Source organism: Struthio camelus, chromosome 2 (genome assembly GCF_040807025.1).
Source record: "Struthio camelus isolate bStrCam1 chromosome 2, bStrCam1.hap1, whole genome shotgun sequence".
Lineage (NCBI taxonomy): Eukaryota > Metazoa > Chordata > Aves > Struthioniformes > Struthionidae > Struthio > Struthio camelus.
The window spans coordinates 19,570,998-19,590,339 of NC_090943.1; the positions used below are offsets into that span (position 1 = coordinate 19,570,998).

General features: G+C 41.2%; 1 protein-coding gene across 1 annotated transcript in view; it reads right to left on the reverse strand.

Moving 5' to 3' along the window:
* The window catches only part of GAD2 (glutamate decarboxylase 2), a 39,636-nt gene that overhangs the window by 11,685 nt on the left and 8,609 nt on the right, over positions 1-19,342 (reverse strand). Inside the window, exons 7-11 of the mRNA XM_068934532.1 lie at positions 15,484-15,599; positions 5,516-5,595; positions 3,577-3,631; positions 1,956-2,072; positions 775-839 (exon numbers count right to left, since the gene is read on the reverse strand). Coding sequence (XP_068790633.1) covers positions 775-839; positions 1,956-2,072; positions 3,577-3,631; positions 5,516-5,595; positions 15,484-15,599 — 433 coding nt within the window. The remainder of the gene's footprint in view (positions 1-774; positions 840-1,955; positions 2,073-3,576; positions 3,632-5,515; positions 5,596-15,483; positions 15,600-19,342) is intronic.

A 19,342-nucleotide genomic window follows, 5' to 3' on the forward strand; every position in this document is an offset into this window, starting at 1 on the left:
CATACTCTCAGAGGCTCCAGTCATTTGTGGCTCACAGACTTCCTGAATGGTTTTTGTTTGTCTCTTCTATGTACTTATCCAGTCTCCCCCTAAACCCATGCAAATCTTAACATCCTTTGGCAAGGAGTTCCACAACTTAGCTACACACTTCTGAATAAGCAGCTGTTTATAAGTTTAAGATCAGTCTTTCCAGACACCAAAGTAGATTGTTATCATTTATGTTCATCTGTGTGTACTTGTAATGTTCATGAGCTCATGACTATGAGTGTGTACACCCAGACAGATTTGCTGAGAAGACCTCACTAGCACGGCTTGGAGGAGTGCATCCGTTCCATGAGCGACAGAGCAGTGGTCAGGGACTGCCGCAACACCTGGCCAAACAGCAGATGCGGATGCACCTTTTATACTTAGACTTCCGCATGCAAGATCCCCAAGATTCACTTCTTACAGAAATGTAACTGCTCATTTGTTTTAGACAATGAATCAGAGGATGACGCAGAAACCATGCTGGACCTGAGAATGCATGTTGCAAGAAATGAAAACACAAACATGAAATGTCCACTGTTTGCTCTACAAAAAAAAAAAAAGTGCTACCACATTGAACACTGAACAACGGCGCTTAGCATTGTTACTTCAACCAGAAGGATAGTTTACATGATTTCTTCATATTGTAGCTTGGACCTAATATTGACTGATTTTTATTTTTATTTATAGGCATTGCTATGGTAATCAAAAACATGTTAAAACACCTCATAAATTTTTAATAAATCATACCTTTCAACACCATTTAACTTCCATTTGTGTTTTCTTGACATTAGCAGCCCGCCACCCCATGCTCCCTAGAAAGCAAGACACATTATCTTAATGAGGAGTGATCTCTGCATTTCTCTATGATGATACCTGTGAGCTCATCTTAGTTTGGGGCCCTTTCTTTTCCTTGCTGATGTGACTTCTTCCAAAATGACCAGACAGATGGAGCCTGAGGCATTAGCTGAACTAACAATTTCTTTCCAGTAGCTTGGAAGCAGTGCTTTATAGACCATGATCTGCGTGTCAACCCCAATCACCACTATCTCCTCCCTCACCACCTCATCTGACAGTGACACTTTGGGCAGCCCCAGACTGTAATTAATGACTCCCAGAGCTGCTCATGGCTAAGCTGGCTTTTCTCGTTTACTGACTAAGTGATGATAACAAAATGGACTAGGATCTCAGTTGCTGTAGTGGGTTTTCAGCATATTTCTGACCACTAATGCTTCCCCCTTCCCCCTTCGCTTTTGCTTACATAGATCAGGGACGTGCAGACACTTCATATGACTGAGAAGTAGTTTGAGGTAAATATAAATTATTCTTCTTCTGTAAATTGGAATGATCCTGGCTAACACAGTAATCCAAAAGCAAGATTTCCAGCCCTATGGAAATTTGATTGCTAAGCCTTTTGGGAGAAAGGATTTACAAAAAATGACACAAACCCCATTCTAGACCTGAAAGATGATCCTCCAGAAAGATTTACTGACAAGAACTCAGATAAAGCTAAGCAGCCAGTGTGATAAATTCCTTTGCCATTTGCATTAGTCTGTTCAGTAATTTGGGGTACTTAACTCCAAACAAATGTATACTTCTCCTTATGCATTTATTTTGCAGCTGTTACAGCTGAGCCCGTGTTGGGTATGGGTTTTTTTTTTGTATTTTCTGTATTAACAATATTTAGAGATGAACCTGAAGTCAAAAAGCACTCAAACTAGCTCATCTAAAAGCACTGCACAGTTACAGCTCCTATGATGTCCCCCTGACCTACTGGTACCTGAGCCTTTCAGAGGAGGGGAAATCAGCCCTTAAACTTCAGACTTAATTATAGGAAGCAAGTACAATGGTACAAGATGACACCATCCAAGATGAATAAATTCATGCTGAAATGCCTTGTAATCCAGCCCCACATAAGAGACGGTACTTACATCCACATGCATCCAGATTTTGTATTTCTTGCAGATGTCTGCAATAGCTATGAGTGGATCAAATGCCCCATACACTGTAGTTCCAGCTGTGGCGCTCACCAGGAAAGGGACAAACCCCTACAAGAGAGCACAGAGGTGTTCGGCCCTGAGTCCACGGCGCCCAGCACCAGCCTCTGCCTGCCGCAGCCTCCTGCCTCTCCGGCACCTGAAACCTCAACTGCTGCAATTGCTCTGGGCACATGCGACCGGCAAGTGTCTCCTAGAGGAAATACATACTCCATTACACTGCTTTTTCCTAGTTTAGAGCTAGCAATATTACAGTTTCTGCCTTAAGGTGGCAGCAAACTTCCAACCAGTATCCTCCATTTATTGCAGTAAAGATAGATGAGACAGGTAAGCTCAGAGGAGAACAATCCCTCCCCATACCATCTGCCTGAGACAAAAAGGTCTGCTCTATATGATGCCGAGTAAAACAAACTGCATCCATAAGGCATTGTGGTGCAAGAAATTTCTCTGATGGTCAGTGCCCTGGGCTGCCTTACAATTATGCCAGCGGACTGTGTGAAGGTGCAGGAGTGTGAGATGGTGGGGCCCGTCAGCCGAAGTATCATCTCCTGTGGGCAACGGTGAGGTAGCAGCAGACCCCCCCCCCCAACCTCTACCCCATCCCATTTTCCCCAGAGCCCCGGGGCCATCTCATGGACTCCCTCTGCTAAATGGTATGCAGCACGGAAGAGGGGACGCTGTCTCTCACACGGCTTTTGCACTATAAGCGCTTCAGTCTGCAGTAATTTCTACAGTATTTCACCTTAAATTCATGTATATTCTGTTGATTATAAACAGTACCCAGAGCAATGAGGGCAAAGAGGGTGTACGTTTCTGGAAGGACTGGGGCTTAAACTATTAAAAAGGTCTGAACGTCCTTCTACTAAATGAAATATATGGTCAGTAGGTTTGGGTGGAACTTCTATTTTCATTTTACTTTATTTTTTGTACCACATGGATTTTCCTGGACAAATTGAGCGCTTAATGAAGACCGGTGTTATCAGAGATCTTCGAACTCTGTGTTTCTAAAGATTATTTGCACAAATGTTACTGTAGGCACTGGGCTAAATTCATTGTATCCCTTAATCTGATGTTTTAATTCTGGCTTCTATTAATGAACACGTTAAATTCTAGCTTCTATGAGTGGATGGATATATCAATGGATATTCTATATAAAAACTGTGTATTTCAGAGAATATGCGGATTTCAGTTTGCCTTCCATTACTTTGGTGACTCTGTTTGCAATATTTTCAATGCATTAAAATATATATGGATTCCCCAAATGATTAGTCAGCTTTTGCCAATATTCAGCTGAGGAATTGCATCACAGGCTGATAACATTAAAAAAAGAGGAGGTTATGCAAAACAATATACAAAAAGAGCCAAATAGCTTATAAAGGCTATCTTTAAACATATTTTTTCAGCAGCTCTTGCCTTACTAATTACTGGCCTGAGAAATAAATCAAAAGTTAATGGGAAAGCCTATGTTCTTCTACTAAGGAAAGTAAACCAACTGGCTGTATTGTTCACGTTTGCTTTTTCTTTTTTTTGGAAGCAAAAATGCTAGTACACTTACTTTTTGTTTGGCTTCAAGAATTCTTCTTTCAAGGTCCGATGGGATCATTTTCCCTCTAGAGCAAAAGAGAGTTGTATTACAAGTCCAATCTTGAAACCACCTCTTGCTGTTAGCTCTTCACTTAATAGGAAATGGATGTGCTATGGAGCATCAGGGGCAGGAGGGCTATGGGGGAGCAGGAGAAGGCTGAAAAGACTCAGCAGCAGCGGGGCACTGAGGATAGAGGGAGTGCTGGGTCAAAGTCTTCTCTTATAACCTATATCCATCTACAGCCTTCACTGCTGCCAGATCAGGGTGAAGTGTCTTGACTCCAAACCTGCAGGTGACACCCTACTGCTGTTAATTTATCTGTATGGTAGTGGAACAGGTAACCAAAATGCATGGTCATCCAATCCCGGGCACAAGCGAGATGGTGTGATTTTCTTCACGTTTTCCTAGTTGAAATGCACCGCACATTTACATTGTCCCACAATATAGCAACAAAACGTGGTGGCTGTGGGTTAGGATGGGACAGAAGCATGCCTGCTCATGCTGGACACATCCGAAAGCTCTCATGGCCCTCCTTCACTGTCCCATGGGCCAGTAGAAGGTCCTCTTCACCCACCAGCTTAGCACCCCCCACCAGGGACATGTCCTGAGCAAACAGCCTGCTCTGTCCCGCTGACCTTGTCTGGGATTTGGCAAGACATGCAGTAATCCTGCTGTTTACTTCAGGATGCACAGGTTAAGCATTGTCGTCTTCGCAGAAAATCATTACACTGAGTTTGCACAAGAAGAAAAGGAAGACATGACTTCATTGATCTGTGTCTGTCTTTAGTGAACAGAGACAATCAAAGGTTTATTTTGATGTTGTCATTAATTCCTTTTCAAAGTGTGCTCACTCTTCTGTTAATAAAGCAATAATAAGTCTGTAAGTCAATATGCAGGTGCTGTGATTAGTACTGTAAATTGCTTAGCTGGTGCCCTTTTTTATCATAAGAGCAGAATATTTTGATTGCAGCAAAACCTTCCTTTTAAGCTAGAACCAAAAATAACTCATTTTCTTATAACAATAGTATTTGGAACTTATAATAAGAGCATATTTTATTGAAAAGAGTCTCAGTAGAATTGATAAGGATGTTTCTATAGTTTTTTTCCATAGAAAAATCTTCTTCAAAACACATTGATTCTGTTAATATTTGTCTGCTTTCTCAAAGGGGTTTCTCCAGCAGAATCAAAACATTTTAGTTAGGTGAATTAAATGCTTTAACAACACTCTACCACCAATTTTGTAGTCCCTACTGGGAACAGGGGTCTAAGTGCTTTATGTGCTACTCCTTTCGATGGGCTGTGCCCCTCATCGGCCTACACTGCCCACAAGGCTGAGAAGCCCCTTCCCTGAATGTACTGTGCTCCACAACGCAAGGGTGTCATGACTAAGTCTACTGCGGGAAGTGTGGTCCAGCCAGGAAGTCAGCTGCTGAGAAGGAATGAGAGGGCATGAAGTAACAAAATTACATTAGCAAATGCTCCTTAGTATTTTAAGCAGTTTAAAAGGCCAATTTCAGCTCATTTTAGTGGGTCAAAATGTGAGACTGCTTAAATGTTCATTTTGACAAACACAAGCTCCTTCATAGTTTCTTAACTGAATGTGTAAAGAATAATTACAAGTTTGACTTTTTGTTTCACTTCAGTATGAAAGAAAAAGAAAGATCAGAAATCCTTCAGGAAGGGAACTTCAAGATTTTTTGATCAGCTCCAATAACTGACTTGTAAAGAAGCTACAAAGAGAGTCAGTTCCTCAAGTGGGATAAATCAGTGTAAGGCTGCTGAAGTTGACAGCACTACAGCGAGTTACCCCAGCTATTGATTGCATCCTATTCACTTGCTCTGAGCTGAGCACCTGACTATTCTCTTCTATGTACTATTAAAAGGAGAAGTGTTTGGCATCTTTACTTACCTTTCGTCACATCTAATCAGAATCACACTATCTGTACCAATACCCAAGGCTGCAGCTCCTTTCTTCACAGAAAAGTGACTCTGGAAAGGTACATTTATTACTTTATATTATTTTTATTTTTATTTCTTATATAATTTAATTTAAAGTACTAGAATCTTGCAAGTCCTCAGCAAGTAGTCCCACACAGGCAATAATTCTATTCATATACTTTTTCAGAAACTCATCACTGTAATTTGAGGCTTCAAATCAGGACACTGCAGTCAATTAGAGCAACAGTAATCACTCTAATCTGGATTTATTCCTCAAATATTAAATACACAACTGCAGTTGGTGATGTACCCAAATTCTGTCCTTGATGCACGCCTGCAGCTTCCATTGCTTGCATGCATTCATCAATGAACTTGATTCACTGGAACTTCTCCCTTAGCCAGTTCATTTTGTTCACGGCATCTGGAGATGTGTTTCTGCTATATAACTTCTGGCCAAATAATACACTGAGAATAAATACAGACTGGAAGCTTAATTCCGATCTCAAGTCAGTGAAAAGTAGCAATAACTCCCATTAATAAACAGAGTTACTTCAATTTAAAATCAGAATCAGACTATTAGTAAGACTATTAGTTAATCTGCATGTACAGAATTAAAAGTGGAAGTTACATACTGTAGTGCAATTCAGTGTAATTTTCTCTAGCTCATAGGATTTGACTTCTGAATTAGCATTGGTCTGCAATTCTCACTTAATTTGTAGTGATTATGATAATGAAATTGTTTTATATGAATTTATGCCATCAAGAATCAGATTTTTTATTAACTCAAACCAGAGTGTAACAAATCTATCCAAAGTCATTTTAATTACAGATTATTAAACTTAAAAAAAAAAACTTCTTCGTGTATACTATAGTAAAATTAGCTCAGCCTGTAACACTGAGAAAAGATAAAGGAGATAAAAATCTAATACGGCTTTTTAGGTGTCAGAGATGTTACAGAAAAAATAAAGACACTAAGACATTTAGTTTACCCTACTGCCAGTGCAGGAGTAGAGAAGCCGGCTACAAAGTGAAGTATTAACTTCTACTGCTTTATCAAGCGAGCATTTGGCTTCAATCATAGGGCAAACAGTAGTGTGCTGAATGGAAAGGTCTGGACACGCTGGTTACATGTCTGCTTCACTTCATTGGGACTTCACTGCATATGCCTTCAGTTTAGTAAGTAAGAATGCTTGCCTTCAGTTTAATAAGTAAAAAATCCTCTGTATTATACGGAACAGAGGTAATTTCCATGGAAGGCCTTGACTGCTCTGCTTGAGGTTGCGTCAGAGTTTTTGTTCTGAACTCCTTTTTTCATACGCTCATATCTCACCATTCTGGCTGAAACGCTTCAAGTTTTCATGCTGTCCAAAGACTTTTTCAAAAAAGTTGAGCAAAAAAGTGGTCAGATATTTTGAGGAACTTCGGATTACTTATGAGTCGCAATTCACTGATGTACATTGACAACTTGAAAAAACTTCTTCAGGAAACATACTTTCATATAACACTCATTTTTTAATGTAATGAGTGGCTATAGCTTTCACCTATGGGATATGGCTGCAATATACCAACAATATGCATTGAGCAGTTGTTGATGACATTGTCTAGTCCCAAAATCAACTTCTGAAGGCCCTAGTACAGCAAACCACCCTAGCCCTTGAACTAGGCATGTTCTAAAATATGCCTGTGAGACTGACTTTAGCTTAAGTTGATGATTAAATGAAACATACACCCATATGCTTCCATGAACAGCAAGGGCTTTATATACCTGTGCTTAAGTGTTGTGCTGTATTTGACCAGACTCAATGCAGCTAGTGTAGCCATGCCTAAGTCATCACTTAGGGTCTCCCCACCCCGTCAGTGAAGGAGGTGCATCCGGAGAGTGATCCAGTCTGTACAGGGGTTGCTGATTCCCATCTGGAGTGGAGGCCTGACTTTTAGCTGACCAAAGTCAGGCAAGGAGATTTCTACCCCTTGCCTAACGACACAGCCCTGCCCAATCTAACATTTGGGTTGTACAGCACCTGCCAAAGACACTCAGCCTCTTCTAGGAGCAGGGCACTAGAGTTGATGTTTGATTTTAACATGCTGTTATTGTCTAGCCTACTAAAACCACAGGTTAGTGATATGCTGAGACTAGATAAGCAGTTTCCTCTGCTGTTTTTCTAGTTGGGGATCACAAAATACTAGGAAGCATTCATACATTCAACATCACAAGTCTGCTCAACATCATGCTGACATGTTCATGGCATGTTCTTTATTTCATGAAATGAAATTTTTGTATAAACACATTTCAATGAGCTTCATCAGTTTCACTGAACAGGGGACTTCTTTTCCCAAGTACTGTAGACTAAGACTTGGACTGTGACCAATTCACCAACTTCTATACGCAGAAGATTCAGAAGTCTCTTCCCAGGCCCTGGCAGCTCTACCAGAGCCACAGAGTGCAGAAATGCAACTTTATGGGAACAGAGGGGAGGAGAGGCCATGAGGAGGCTGCTAGCATCAGGAGGCTTATAACAAATTCCCAAGTTCAGGAAGATATCTTTGATCTTTGCAAAAACTGGAACAGAATTGGATAGTGTCAGCATAATGACAATTCATTACTATGCTTTGTGAAACTAGAATTAAATTTCTATACTTTAACAAAAAAAATCCATTCTTTATTCTTGTATTATACAAATGTTTGGGTACATCCTGAGTAATGTAATATATAAATACAGGTAGAAAGCAGGAGTGAGGAGTTATCGTTAGATGTATTTCACTGGGTTTCAAATCAATGTCATTAAAACAAGGATGAATTTTGCTCCTTATTCCATACTAGCCAAAACAGATTTACTACTGTAATTTGTCTTTCTAATAGAAAATAGAACTATTCCAACTACCTTAAAAGAAGAGAATATGGATTTGAATGGTTTACTATGAGAAGCAAATTAAGCCCATGTGCTCAAAAGCATCCACTGGAATATGGCCAAGCCTAGCTGCCTCACTGAGAAGTCTGATGGCCCTGGTAAAACATCATCAGGGAAAAAAATGAATGTAGCATTGAACATCTCAGATGCCTGAAAGCTGTTTACAGACTGACGGGAATTAAGCAGGCAGGAACCAAAACAGGTTTAGTGATAAATTTTGAAGAAATATAGAGGTCTATGCACAAAAGGGCAAATGCAATTACAATTTCTAAACAAACTTTGAATATGAAATTGCTCAATTTGCATGTAGAGACACAGATATATGAGTGCTGTTGTATTTTTGTGTCTCGGGGTAAAGTCTGAGGAATTACTCCAGCTGCTTGAGAAGCTCTAAAAGAGTCAGAATGAAACTGAACAAGGAAAATATATAGTTTTAATAGCAAGAAAACTTTCCTAATGATGATGATTAGTAAACTTTGTGTTAGTATTCCCAGGACTAGTGCTGAAAACTTGGCCATCTGTGTAATGTAAAGGTAAACACGGAAAAGTAATCAAGGTCTAACAGAAGGAAAGGTTTGCAGTTAGACAAAATAACTGAAAGGTTCAACTAGGCTAACAGGGCCAAGAAGGACATTAATTGTGACCCCTTGGGAATATGGGGCTGCGGACTGTCTAGCCATGCAAAGAACTGAGATTGAGCACAATCTCCTGCTACATGACCATGCAAGAGTAATTCAGGTCTGAAGTCCAATGGTGGGAGAAGAGGGGTCAAAAAGGGACCACGGGGCAAACTACCTGACACCAGCCATGAAGAAAAGAAACCAGCTTGGAAAAGCAGGCAGCGCCATAATTTCACCAGCATCCTGTGCTTGCCAGGGATGGGGCAAGTGGTCATGGGCTGTCACTGCACCCTTCTCCCTTCTTGCTTCATGTGGCCTTGCACTGCAGAAGGTTGCCGGGAAGACTAGAAATACATCCCCTGTACAGAGCTTAGGCTACTAGGAGAGCTGGAGGAACTGGCGTTATTTCCTGAAGGTGGCTGAAGACTTTGCAGTAGTGTAATAGAGGCTGCAGATGTATGAGATCATTATGTAACATGGGGATAAATCTGAACAGGCAAGATTTCAAAGGAACCTCATCCTCTTTTTGAAAAGAGATGCGGTTAAAGTTTAACTGTAAAATAGAGGAATAGAATAGCAGTCAATCTTAGTGATAAGAAGATATTATTAGTTAGAAAAAAAAATGGTGATTTTGAGCCAGGAAAATCTTCCCTTTATCTAAAATTTCAAATGATGTTTGGAATAACTTTGTTTGCCCTGGTAGTCACTTTTTCATAATTAACCTTGTAGAGTAAAAACACACTGCAAATTTATTGCAAGTGCAAGAATGAAACAGTCAGGCCTTTTGGAAAAAGGAAGAACTGGAATCATTAAAAATCTTATGAAGCTGAAAAGTATGGCAATCTATTGTTATCTTAAATGAACAGCGCTTTAATATACAGATGTTTCTACTTTGTTATTGTAATATTCAACCTACTGGCATGTTTTATAGCTTAGTAAACTATCAGCTCATCATCTGGCATGGCTGCAGCTGACAGGAAGGACCACCTTAAATGCTGTGAGCCCCAAAGGCCATGGCTGGCTTTTGGTGGGAGCCGTGGCAGCTGAAGGAAGCCAAAGTGCCTTCCTCTCCATCGCCCACAGGGTTTAAACAACCGGGTGGACCCAAGGAGGGCTCCCTGAATATGAAGGCCAGGCTCCTTCTCACTTAATTTTAACCATCTAAAAATGCATGTCTGCTCAAGGCCAGTTGTCTGGGCTCCATCAAGAGTGGGGAGGAAAAGGTACCTCCAGGAGGCACTTTATCCCCGAGGCTTTGTCACCTATTTTAGACCACGATGAGTTGTCTTCTGCAGATCTCTCTCTCTTTTTATTGACTATAAAAAGTGCAGAGACTAACTCAGATTAAATTTTTATACTTTAGGTGATTAAAGTTAAGTGAGATGAATCCTGTCTCTAATGTCTAATTGCAAGCTATAGCTTTTCCTTTAATTATCTACAAAAAGAGCACACTGTGTCCCATCTCATTTCTAAACACTGTAACGAGGTATTTGTAATGTTTCCTTTAGCTACTGCTACTAAAATTTTAAAATCATTTGTGAAGTCGGGGAAAAAATAATATTTCAATGTTTATGCATAACATACTAATATTTCTATCTTTTACATTTTGAAAGATGTAACTATATACTGCCTTTCTAATCCAGCAAGACTCACAGCTTGTTTTTTCCATGGAAAATTTGGACAGTTACTACAAGTCATTCCACACAGTGCTGATAGTAACATTTCGGTTTTACAAGTGAATGAGAAACATTTCACTGAGCTCAGGAAGACTCTGTGGTGGTAAAAAAGTCGGGAGATACTGAGCATATGAAAGACTAGTCCCATATGACAAATGTCTCTTGGTACAGTCCGCCCTCGAGCATTTTTTGTGGAAAATGGTTTTGATTTGAATGGAGTTACTTGAATTACGATGCTCCTCAAATAAGACCAACTTTTTCACTGTCTCCCTCCAGATTCAAATACGAACAAATACCTATTGTCTATTGAGAAGTGCAAAGAAAGAATGTGTGAATCCATGATTTTGATTTTGATTCCTAGATGGAAACAAAAACATTTCCTACTTACTCTGTATGGTAGCATAACTAATGGATTCCTATTTTATGCCATCAGAAGGAAAACATGATTTCCATTACTTCTCAAATCTTTCAGTGGAAACCCCAACACAGAGATCATCCGTTGCATCACTTCTTGCAGGTGACAGTTCTGAAAACTCTCTCTTAAGCAGGCTAGAGGGCAACAATTATGTGTCACAGTAATGGATGGGATTAAGAGATCACTCTAAATAGAGCCAAAATCAAAATCTTTTGAAGGTTCTTTGTGAAATGGAGGTCTGTCAGGCTATCTGCTTTGAGACAGAAGTCGCTTTTAATTTCGCTCTGTCTCAGATCCAAGAACCTCCATATTAGATTTCAGAAACCGGTGAGACAAAAACTTTGTCAAAATTATTTTTCTCCCAAGGATACTGGTGTAGTTTGCTGTACTCTCTGAAAGTAATGGGGCTTGTACACACAAGGAAATCATTGGGCAAGAAACTGGAGCGATGACTTATCGCCAGTTGCCTCCTCTGGTCGAGATCGCAGTGCAGACACCGCGTGTGCTCCCAGGGCAGGGGTGCTCCCCTACCAAAGCCGAAGAGCAACCTCTCACCAACACACTCCTAGTGACCCCTCAAAGGATGGTCCCTCTAGGTATATCCAGCAATCTACAATACCAGCTCATATCTAAGCTGCCAGCAGACCTTCCTTTCGCCGTGAGTGGCTCTCTGAGCCATATTCCCAATGAAGTCAAGGGCAAGAGTCATTATGCAGGTGGGGGGTGCCAGAAGCACAGAGATCCTCTCTGTACCCATTGGCTCTCCACCTGGATGAGGAGGTCCCCTTTTCACAGATCAGACTGAATCTCTTTGTTCTGTGGTTTCTTTTCAAAAGCTATGACTGGAGCTGCACTGCTGTTTCCCTCGTGAGCGCTTCACACAGTGTTCCCCCTAGGGCAGGCTGCCAGCATGGGATAGCAAACCAGGAAAGCTGATACCGACCATGTGAGCGTGGTCTTGCTGGGTTGGATGAGATCAGACAACAAGAAGAAATCACTATCTCTTTCCAATTATACCTAGCTTTTTTTTCATGCCCTGAACTGAAGATTGAGCACATATGGTCACCAATTAAACATCAAGTCTGCCGAAGAGCTGCAGGTCACTTAAGCTATTTTTATACTATCATATAAAAAGGCCAAGGACTGCTCTGTAACGTGAACTTAGCTAGTTGTCTACAGCTGAACTCTTTCCCCCTGTACCCTCCTCGTCCTCTGAATACAATGACTTCATCCATTTTGCCTGAGAGGGATGATCCCTGCTCCATGCTATCCAGCTACTGCTGGACGCTGCCTAGGAGAGTGCTAGTGGGCTTAGTCAAAACCATGACAGGGGAAAGGCTAAAATTCAATGGGACTTGACAAAAGAATCAAAATATTCTGGAAAGGTCTCTCTTTTTCAGCTACTTTTTTTGCATTGAAAAAGAGACCTGCTCAGCTGAACACTCACTCCACCCTCAAGCTGATGCACTGGGGCATAGGAAGAGGCTTTCATCATTGTGTTTGAAAAGATAGCCTAAAATAGTTTGTTACGATTGGCATCTATCAATTTTACCCTTCTAGGCACTGGTGCAGAGGAAAGAACCACTGATGATGTATTGGCGAAGACATAAGATCAGATTATGTCCTGAGGTAAGCAAGTGCACCTCACTGGAACTACACCTGGGCCAGGACTGACAATAAGCAGTTATAATGTACTTAACCATCACTAGTGAAACGGAATTAGACTGAAACAGAGTGAAAGATATGTCACAATCACATTGAAGATGTGGGAAAGACTTGTGTAACAGGATCTTGCACAGCTGACAGTCACATAACCTACCTGAGGCACCTGATCTGGACTGCATACGTTGGGAGGCTGATCTTTCTTTATGGTCAACGCAGAGAAGTAGGTGAACCCCATCTGAAGGTGATATAGAACATCTAAACTAAGGAATATTTTAAGTTCCTAGTTTAGATGCTCTAAGTTTCCCTCCAGAGCTGCTCTTCCTCGTTGATTGTGCAGACAATGAGGCTCCTAATTTAGGCACATAATGCACTCTAAATTAGGAAGTGAACTATGCAGGAGAAATTGCGAATTGCTCTTCTCTTCCCTTTTCCCCCACTGGCAGCTGAACCTATCATTGCATCAGATTGAGGCCAGATTCTGATTTCAGTAATATTGGTTGCAACTACAGAGTAGCTTCATTCATTTATAGTAACGGATGCTCTAGACTGGTAGAAATGAAAAGAGAGTCTGGTTTGCAACATTGATTCTGTTGTCTGGGAACTGCTGATATTGGCATCTTTGCTTCAGATTGAAACTCTCACCAGAAAAATCTCAGTGTATCCAAACAAATGCAATAACTTTAAAGCTTTGTTTACTATCATGCCACAGACAGAGCATGGAGAAATGACAGTATCTAGCTTATAGACCGCTTGTTCCACAGCCATTGCCTCACAACAGCCTCCAAATGTGGTAGGAAGAAAGCAGCATATCAGGCTGAGTAACCTAAAAGGAAGTAGAAGACCAGCACGGCATGATAAATGTGACAAATGACGTTCTCATATCTTAGTGTCTGTCCAAATTCTGAGTAACATTTCCTTTTGAAGGAGGGATTATACTCCCGGGCCTCTGCAATTCCTGTAACAGTTTTGGCTATTTTGAAGGTAAAAGCCCTGATCCTATCTCCTTCGGACAATTAAGGGTTAAAGGATCCTGTCTTCACTTAGCTTGGCTTTATAACTTCCCTAGAAGACGCATTATTACATATTTTATAGAAAAAGGGATTGGGCGAGGGACAGAACAGTAATTTCAAAACACTTTTAAGATCTAACAGATTTCAGCTGCTACTGTGGATTCACTAGTATATTTGATTTTGGAACGTTTAATTTGCTGAGGGAGCTTCTTCTTCCTTGGCATGAAAACACAATTATTAAAGCTCATTTCATTATTTTGAGACTGATAGCACAATTTGGTTCATTGTTTAACATTCCATTGCTATGAATACAATGAAATTCTCTAATGATTAATAGGATTTCTTATTTTAAATAGTCATGCTGAACCTTATTTGCAAGACTTATTAGATCCGTAGCTTCCATATGAATAATGCATCTCTAGCTGTACAGCTAACTTTGGAGAGTCACTACTCCTTTGTAAAATATTTTTCTGACTGATGTGGGGACAACTGATCTGCAACGTGGAACGTGCAGTTCTGCGTCACATCTCCTATTGCCATGAAGGGCAGCCTCAAAGGGATTTCCTCCCAAACATTTCTGACCACTTTTGAGGGCACTCAGCTCTTTACACGTGTAAAGAATGGAAACAGGGTCTCTGAAAAAGTCAAAGAAGGTAGCCAGGTACTTGAAAATGTTGTCACCTAACCTGAGCAGCATCCTGCTGAGCCCCAGCAGAGAAAGAGTCTTTTCCATTTGAGCCCACCCAGCTGCAGAGATTTAAAAGGAGACCACGAAGCCTGAAGACAGCTCACAGCCCCTCCTGTGTATAACCCTTCATTTTCCCCCTCCTTCCTGCACATGCTTTCTCCACTATAAGCTATAAGGAGTGTAAAGCCAAAATAATCCCCACAAGATAGACAGACAGAAACACGGCTTCTGTATGGTTGTTCAAAGAGCAAGAAACTCTGCAGCTCCCTCATGCAGGCTGCTGCCATTTCCTCCGTGCCCACTCCCCTTCACCTCAGCAGTTTCCATTCAGCGCATGGCCAGTTTAGGAGGCAGGTGCCTGCCACAAAACCCGCTGTGCTGAAGGTTTTGCTCACAGGGATAAATACGTGATAAAGCCCAGTGCCCCACTACAGTCCACAGCAAACACATTGCTAACAGCTACTTTGCTGTACACATAGCATTTCACTATTACTGCCTTCATGTGTGTTATTATCCTATTATTTAATAACTGCAGGAGTGGTTTCAGCTAGTCATATTTTGATTCACAGCGATTTTCTGTTCCACTAGAGCGACCTGAATGAGGACACTCCTGCCAGAAAGTTTAGCAGCCGGATTCTGGACTCTCTGTTTGATGTGGTCTTCAGCAGAGCTTCTTAGCATTCATCTTAACGTTTATATACATGTAAGTGACAGCAAGAAAGTTGCAGTGGTTTGCAGAGCCTGCTCTTCCTGGATTTCAGCCACAGATAAGTACACAGCTTATCCCTCCATGTACCAACAAGCCAGCCCTTTCCCTTTTTTTTTTTTTTTATTCCTAGTGAATGAATAACAGAAATAAAGACAGTTGGCTACAAATTCCTGTTCAGCTATTCTCTTCATCATAGTTTAATTCATAAAAATAAATGTAACCGATAGGAAAAAACAGAAACACGTACATGTTCTGATGTGAAGGCAACCAGTCTGGGAATAGCTGCCATTCCTTTTTCTTTAACTTCTGGGAACATCTTGAAACGTGCAATCAACATAGCATACATGTTAGATATGGCACCACCTGGAGTCCACAGTAATATACTGTTACTTTTTCTATGCATTGTAATATCATTGCAGTACAAACGACAAGTCTTGCTACAGTTTTTCTAACTCTGCCTAACTGCAGAAACATGGATTTTCTTCCTGACGTGCCTCACAGCTGGGTTATAGAGCAGCAGGATCTACTACACCCAGGCAATGGTTTATGTGAAAACTAATACTGGTAAAAACGACTGAGGTTTCTTTTCATCCAGCTTTTCTTATCACGTCTCCTTTAGTCCCCAATCTTTTCTCCCCCCAGGCCATCCACACGCAATTCCCACTCAGTACTCTGCTCCACCCCCCGAGCGGCTGCCACTGCCATGCAACTGGGCAAACGGTTTTCAAGTGCAACCTAAGTGGTGCCCTCCCCTCCCAAACCAGAGTGGCGTTTCACTCCCTGTCTCTGAGCGAACCCACATAGCCTGTCCCAGCTGACACTATCATCTGGATAACCTGGAGCAGGGTTGGGGAAGAGAAAGGAAAATAGTCATTCTACCAAATACTGATTCTGTGTATTTGTCCTCGGATGGGAGCTAGAGCAGAAGTTAGATTTCCCTAACACTATCCTGAAAATCACTGGCATATATTGACTTAAAAAAGCCACGTCAGGCATTAGATACCAAACCATACTTTGTTTCGGTATTTCAATTAACAATGCTTAAATTAAAAATGAGCTGTTTATTTTTTCTTTGGAGATTTTTTTTTTTTTTTTTTTTTTTTTTTACAAACCTCCTCTATGTCTACAGTTGAACAATATTTGGCTATACATTAATACTGCATGAGCACTATGGGAATATAATGCAGAACCTGAGGCAGAGTCAGAGTACTTTTATATATGTACACACACACATACATACATGTATATATAACCCATCCGTTTTATCCTGTATATATACTGTATATAGCTTGATTATATATTGATTTATATAGATCTATAAAAATAGTATGTGCTTTTATATACATATACGTATGTATGGATACACACATGTTGATTACTGTTTTAGATCTTTAAATGAACGGGTGAGACTGTCAGCTGAGGTAGCGTTGGACCAACCTAACTTTCATCCATTTAATAATGTCACGTGTGCTTGTGGCCAGGCTCTTCTCCAGCATGAAGAAAGTAAGAGAGGTACTTACAGAAGATGGTTCAGCTCATCCTAAGGTAATTTTTTGCGGTAGGTGGGTTGACTTGATCTGTGGAAGTGTCTACCCCTCTCCCTTGAATATAAATAAGGGAAGTCTCTGTAACTAGCCCAGGGTAGGCACCTAATGCTTGGACAGCCAGTGTGAGGCAAGATGCATCCCACCCCGCAAAGAGATCAGCGTAGCTCTGCTAACAGCAGCAATGCTAATGACGTGTTACACCGGCAGAGGATAAGCACTGGTACACGTCTCATTCTCTTGACTTTTATATCATTTGTTTTAATCCCATTAAAGAAATATATACGCTATTCCACAGCCCAGAGAAAGAGTGCTTTGCTCTTCACTCCTAGTCAGTGCTCTAATCCCGCTTTTGCAGTGAGGTGGTCCCTGCTCTGCGTTTTCCCTGACCTCATTGCCCTGCTGTGAATCGAAGTGAAAATGCCGCAGTGAAATGGCACCGCTGGTATGGGGGTCAATTTTCTTCCACCTTCAAGTGTTTTGCAGGGAATGAACATATTTCTACCCCTCTTTTTACAAATGAGGAAACAAAAAACAGAGAAATCACAAGGAAACGTTCAGATAGCTGTCCTGAAAAAAATTCCAGTGCCACGAACAGCTAGCTAGGTGGCTGAACTAAGGTGTCCAGGTTGAAGACATTCAGCTTAACTGTTTTATCCAAAGTCATTAGCTCAGTGTCGGAAGAATCGAGACTGAAACACAATGTTTCCTCAATATCAGTTTTTTTTTTTAAATCAGTGTTTATTACTTAGCCATTTAACCTTAAACTTATTAATGAGCCCACATTCTGCCTTTAATTTTGCAGCTGTGTTTACATCCACAATTAATTACAGGCAAGAAAACACACCTACAAAATCTGGAGATCCCAATCAGGCCATTATGGTTGGTATGTATTGATACTGTACACTTCATTAGAGAGAACGCAGAGAGCAAGAACCCCTTTCTTCTTTCAGTAAGGTCTTTACAGTGAGGTCTTAATTTGAAGCTGTGACAGATTTGAAATGAGAAGAGAGCATGCCAGCAATGATGATTTTGAATATTGCCTAAAAAAAGCAGAACCTGTACACTAGCTATTGCTCCTTTAATAGAGTGAACTGGAAATACATACTTTCCACAGACCACAAATAATACAGAAAGAACGAACGAGACCCGGCAGCACTCCAAAAGGACAGCATATATGCCTGCTAGCAAACTGGTCCTACAGTGGATTGTGGCACGGAAGCTGACTGCCTCAGTTTTTGCGGTCTCAGGATCTATTTTACTGGCTTGCTAAGCCAAGAGCTGGGGAGGAGCTGGGTACTGTGAGACGGAGGGGGAGAAGAATAAGAGGCTTGTATTTGTCTTTGCTTCTGGTTGAGAAAATAGAAGCTCAGAAATGCAGAAGAGACAACTTCTTCCCTCACCCCGCCAGGTTATTTCTACTCCTTCTGCTATACTCTACCTAGAGCATCAGCACCATGACTAAATGAAGCAAGCTCCAGAATCTGACCCACTAAGTAAAATCCTGGCTCCACTGGCATCAGGGGTGAACCCTTCACTGCCTTGAGAGGGACTGGACTTCCTCCTGCTGTATATATGTTTCGTGACTCATGGTATCTTAGACAGAGTTTACCAAACTTCCACAGATTTCGTGCTTGTAATGAGTCTTTCATCTGCGTGTGCTGCCTGTTCTGGAGCTAGAGACCTGGCTATGAAGTGTGTCCATCACTTGGGGTGAGCAGCATTGCTATTACATTTCTTTCCCCTGTTAAGTCTCTTACTAGACCAGCTGGGCTATCCCAGTTGAAGCTTGCAATAGAGCTGAAGACCAGTTGTATCAAGCCACTTTAGTCACTGTGGACAGTAACCAACCACTGCCCAGTTTGGAAAAACTTTGACTTAGGACCTTGTCTCACGATATGCGTTTAGATGCTGCCCAGTGTGGTGGGGGCCATGGTCTTGGTCAGGACCTCTAAGCACTGCAGTAAAAGCTGCCAGAGCTCCCGCTCTCAGTACTTTTTAAATAGGACTCATTAAGAAGTCGCACAAATTCTTATCTTTTTCTCCACTTCCGTGGAAAGGCACCAACCTCCTTCACTACCTTCCACACACGCATTCAGATGTGAGAATTAAATTGTGGATTTTTGATCTTCTGCACAGCATGAACTTTACCCTTCGTGCACTTGGAGATTTAAACAACCCAGGCCATTAGCAATGAAGTCTTTCTTTTGACTGATAGCCAAAACATCCTTTCTCTCTCCATTAGGTCAATGAACCTTCTTTCCAGAAGAGCTCCTTCCCCACTATCTGTCTGTTCTCTTCTGCCAAGCCAAAATGCTGTGCTCAATCCCAGTTCTTTCCAGTTTTTGCAATTTGGGGAGATGAGCCAAAATTTTTAGTAACAAAGTTCAGGAGTGAGATAGGAGGCGACAAAGAGTATAAATCAAAAGACTAAGTGGAATGATTTAAAAAAGTCTCAACAATGTAGTGCTCAGACTCAACGATTTCTCCAGTTAATTATACTCATTTTTTGCCTTACTGACTTGCCCTGAAGGAACTACATTTCTGACCCTTTAGGCACTC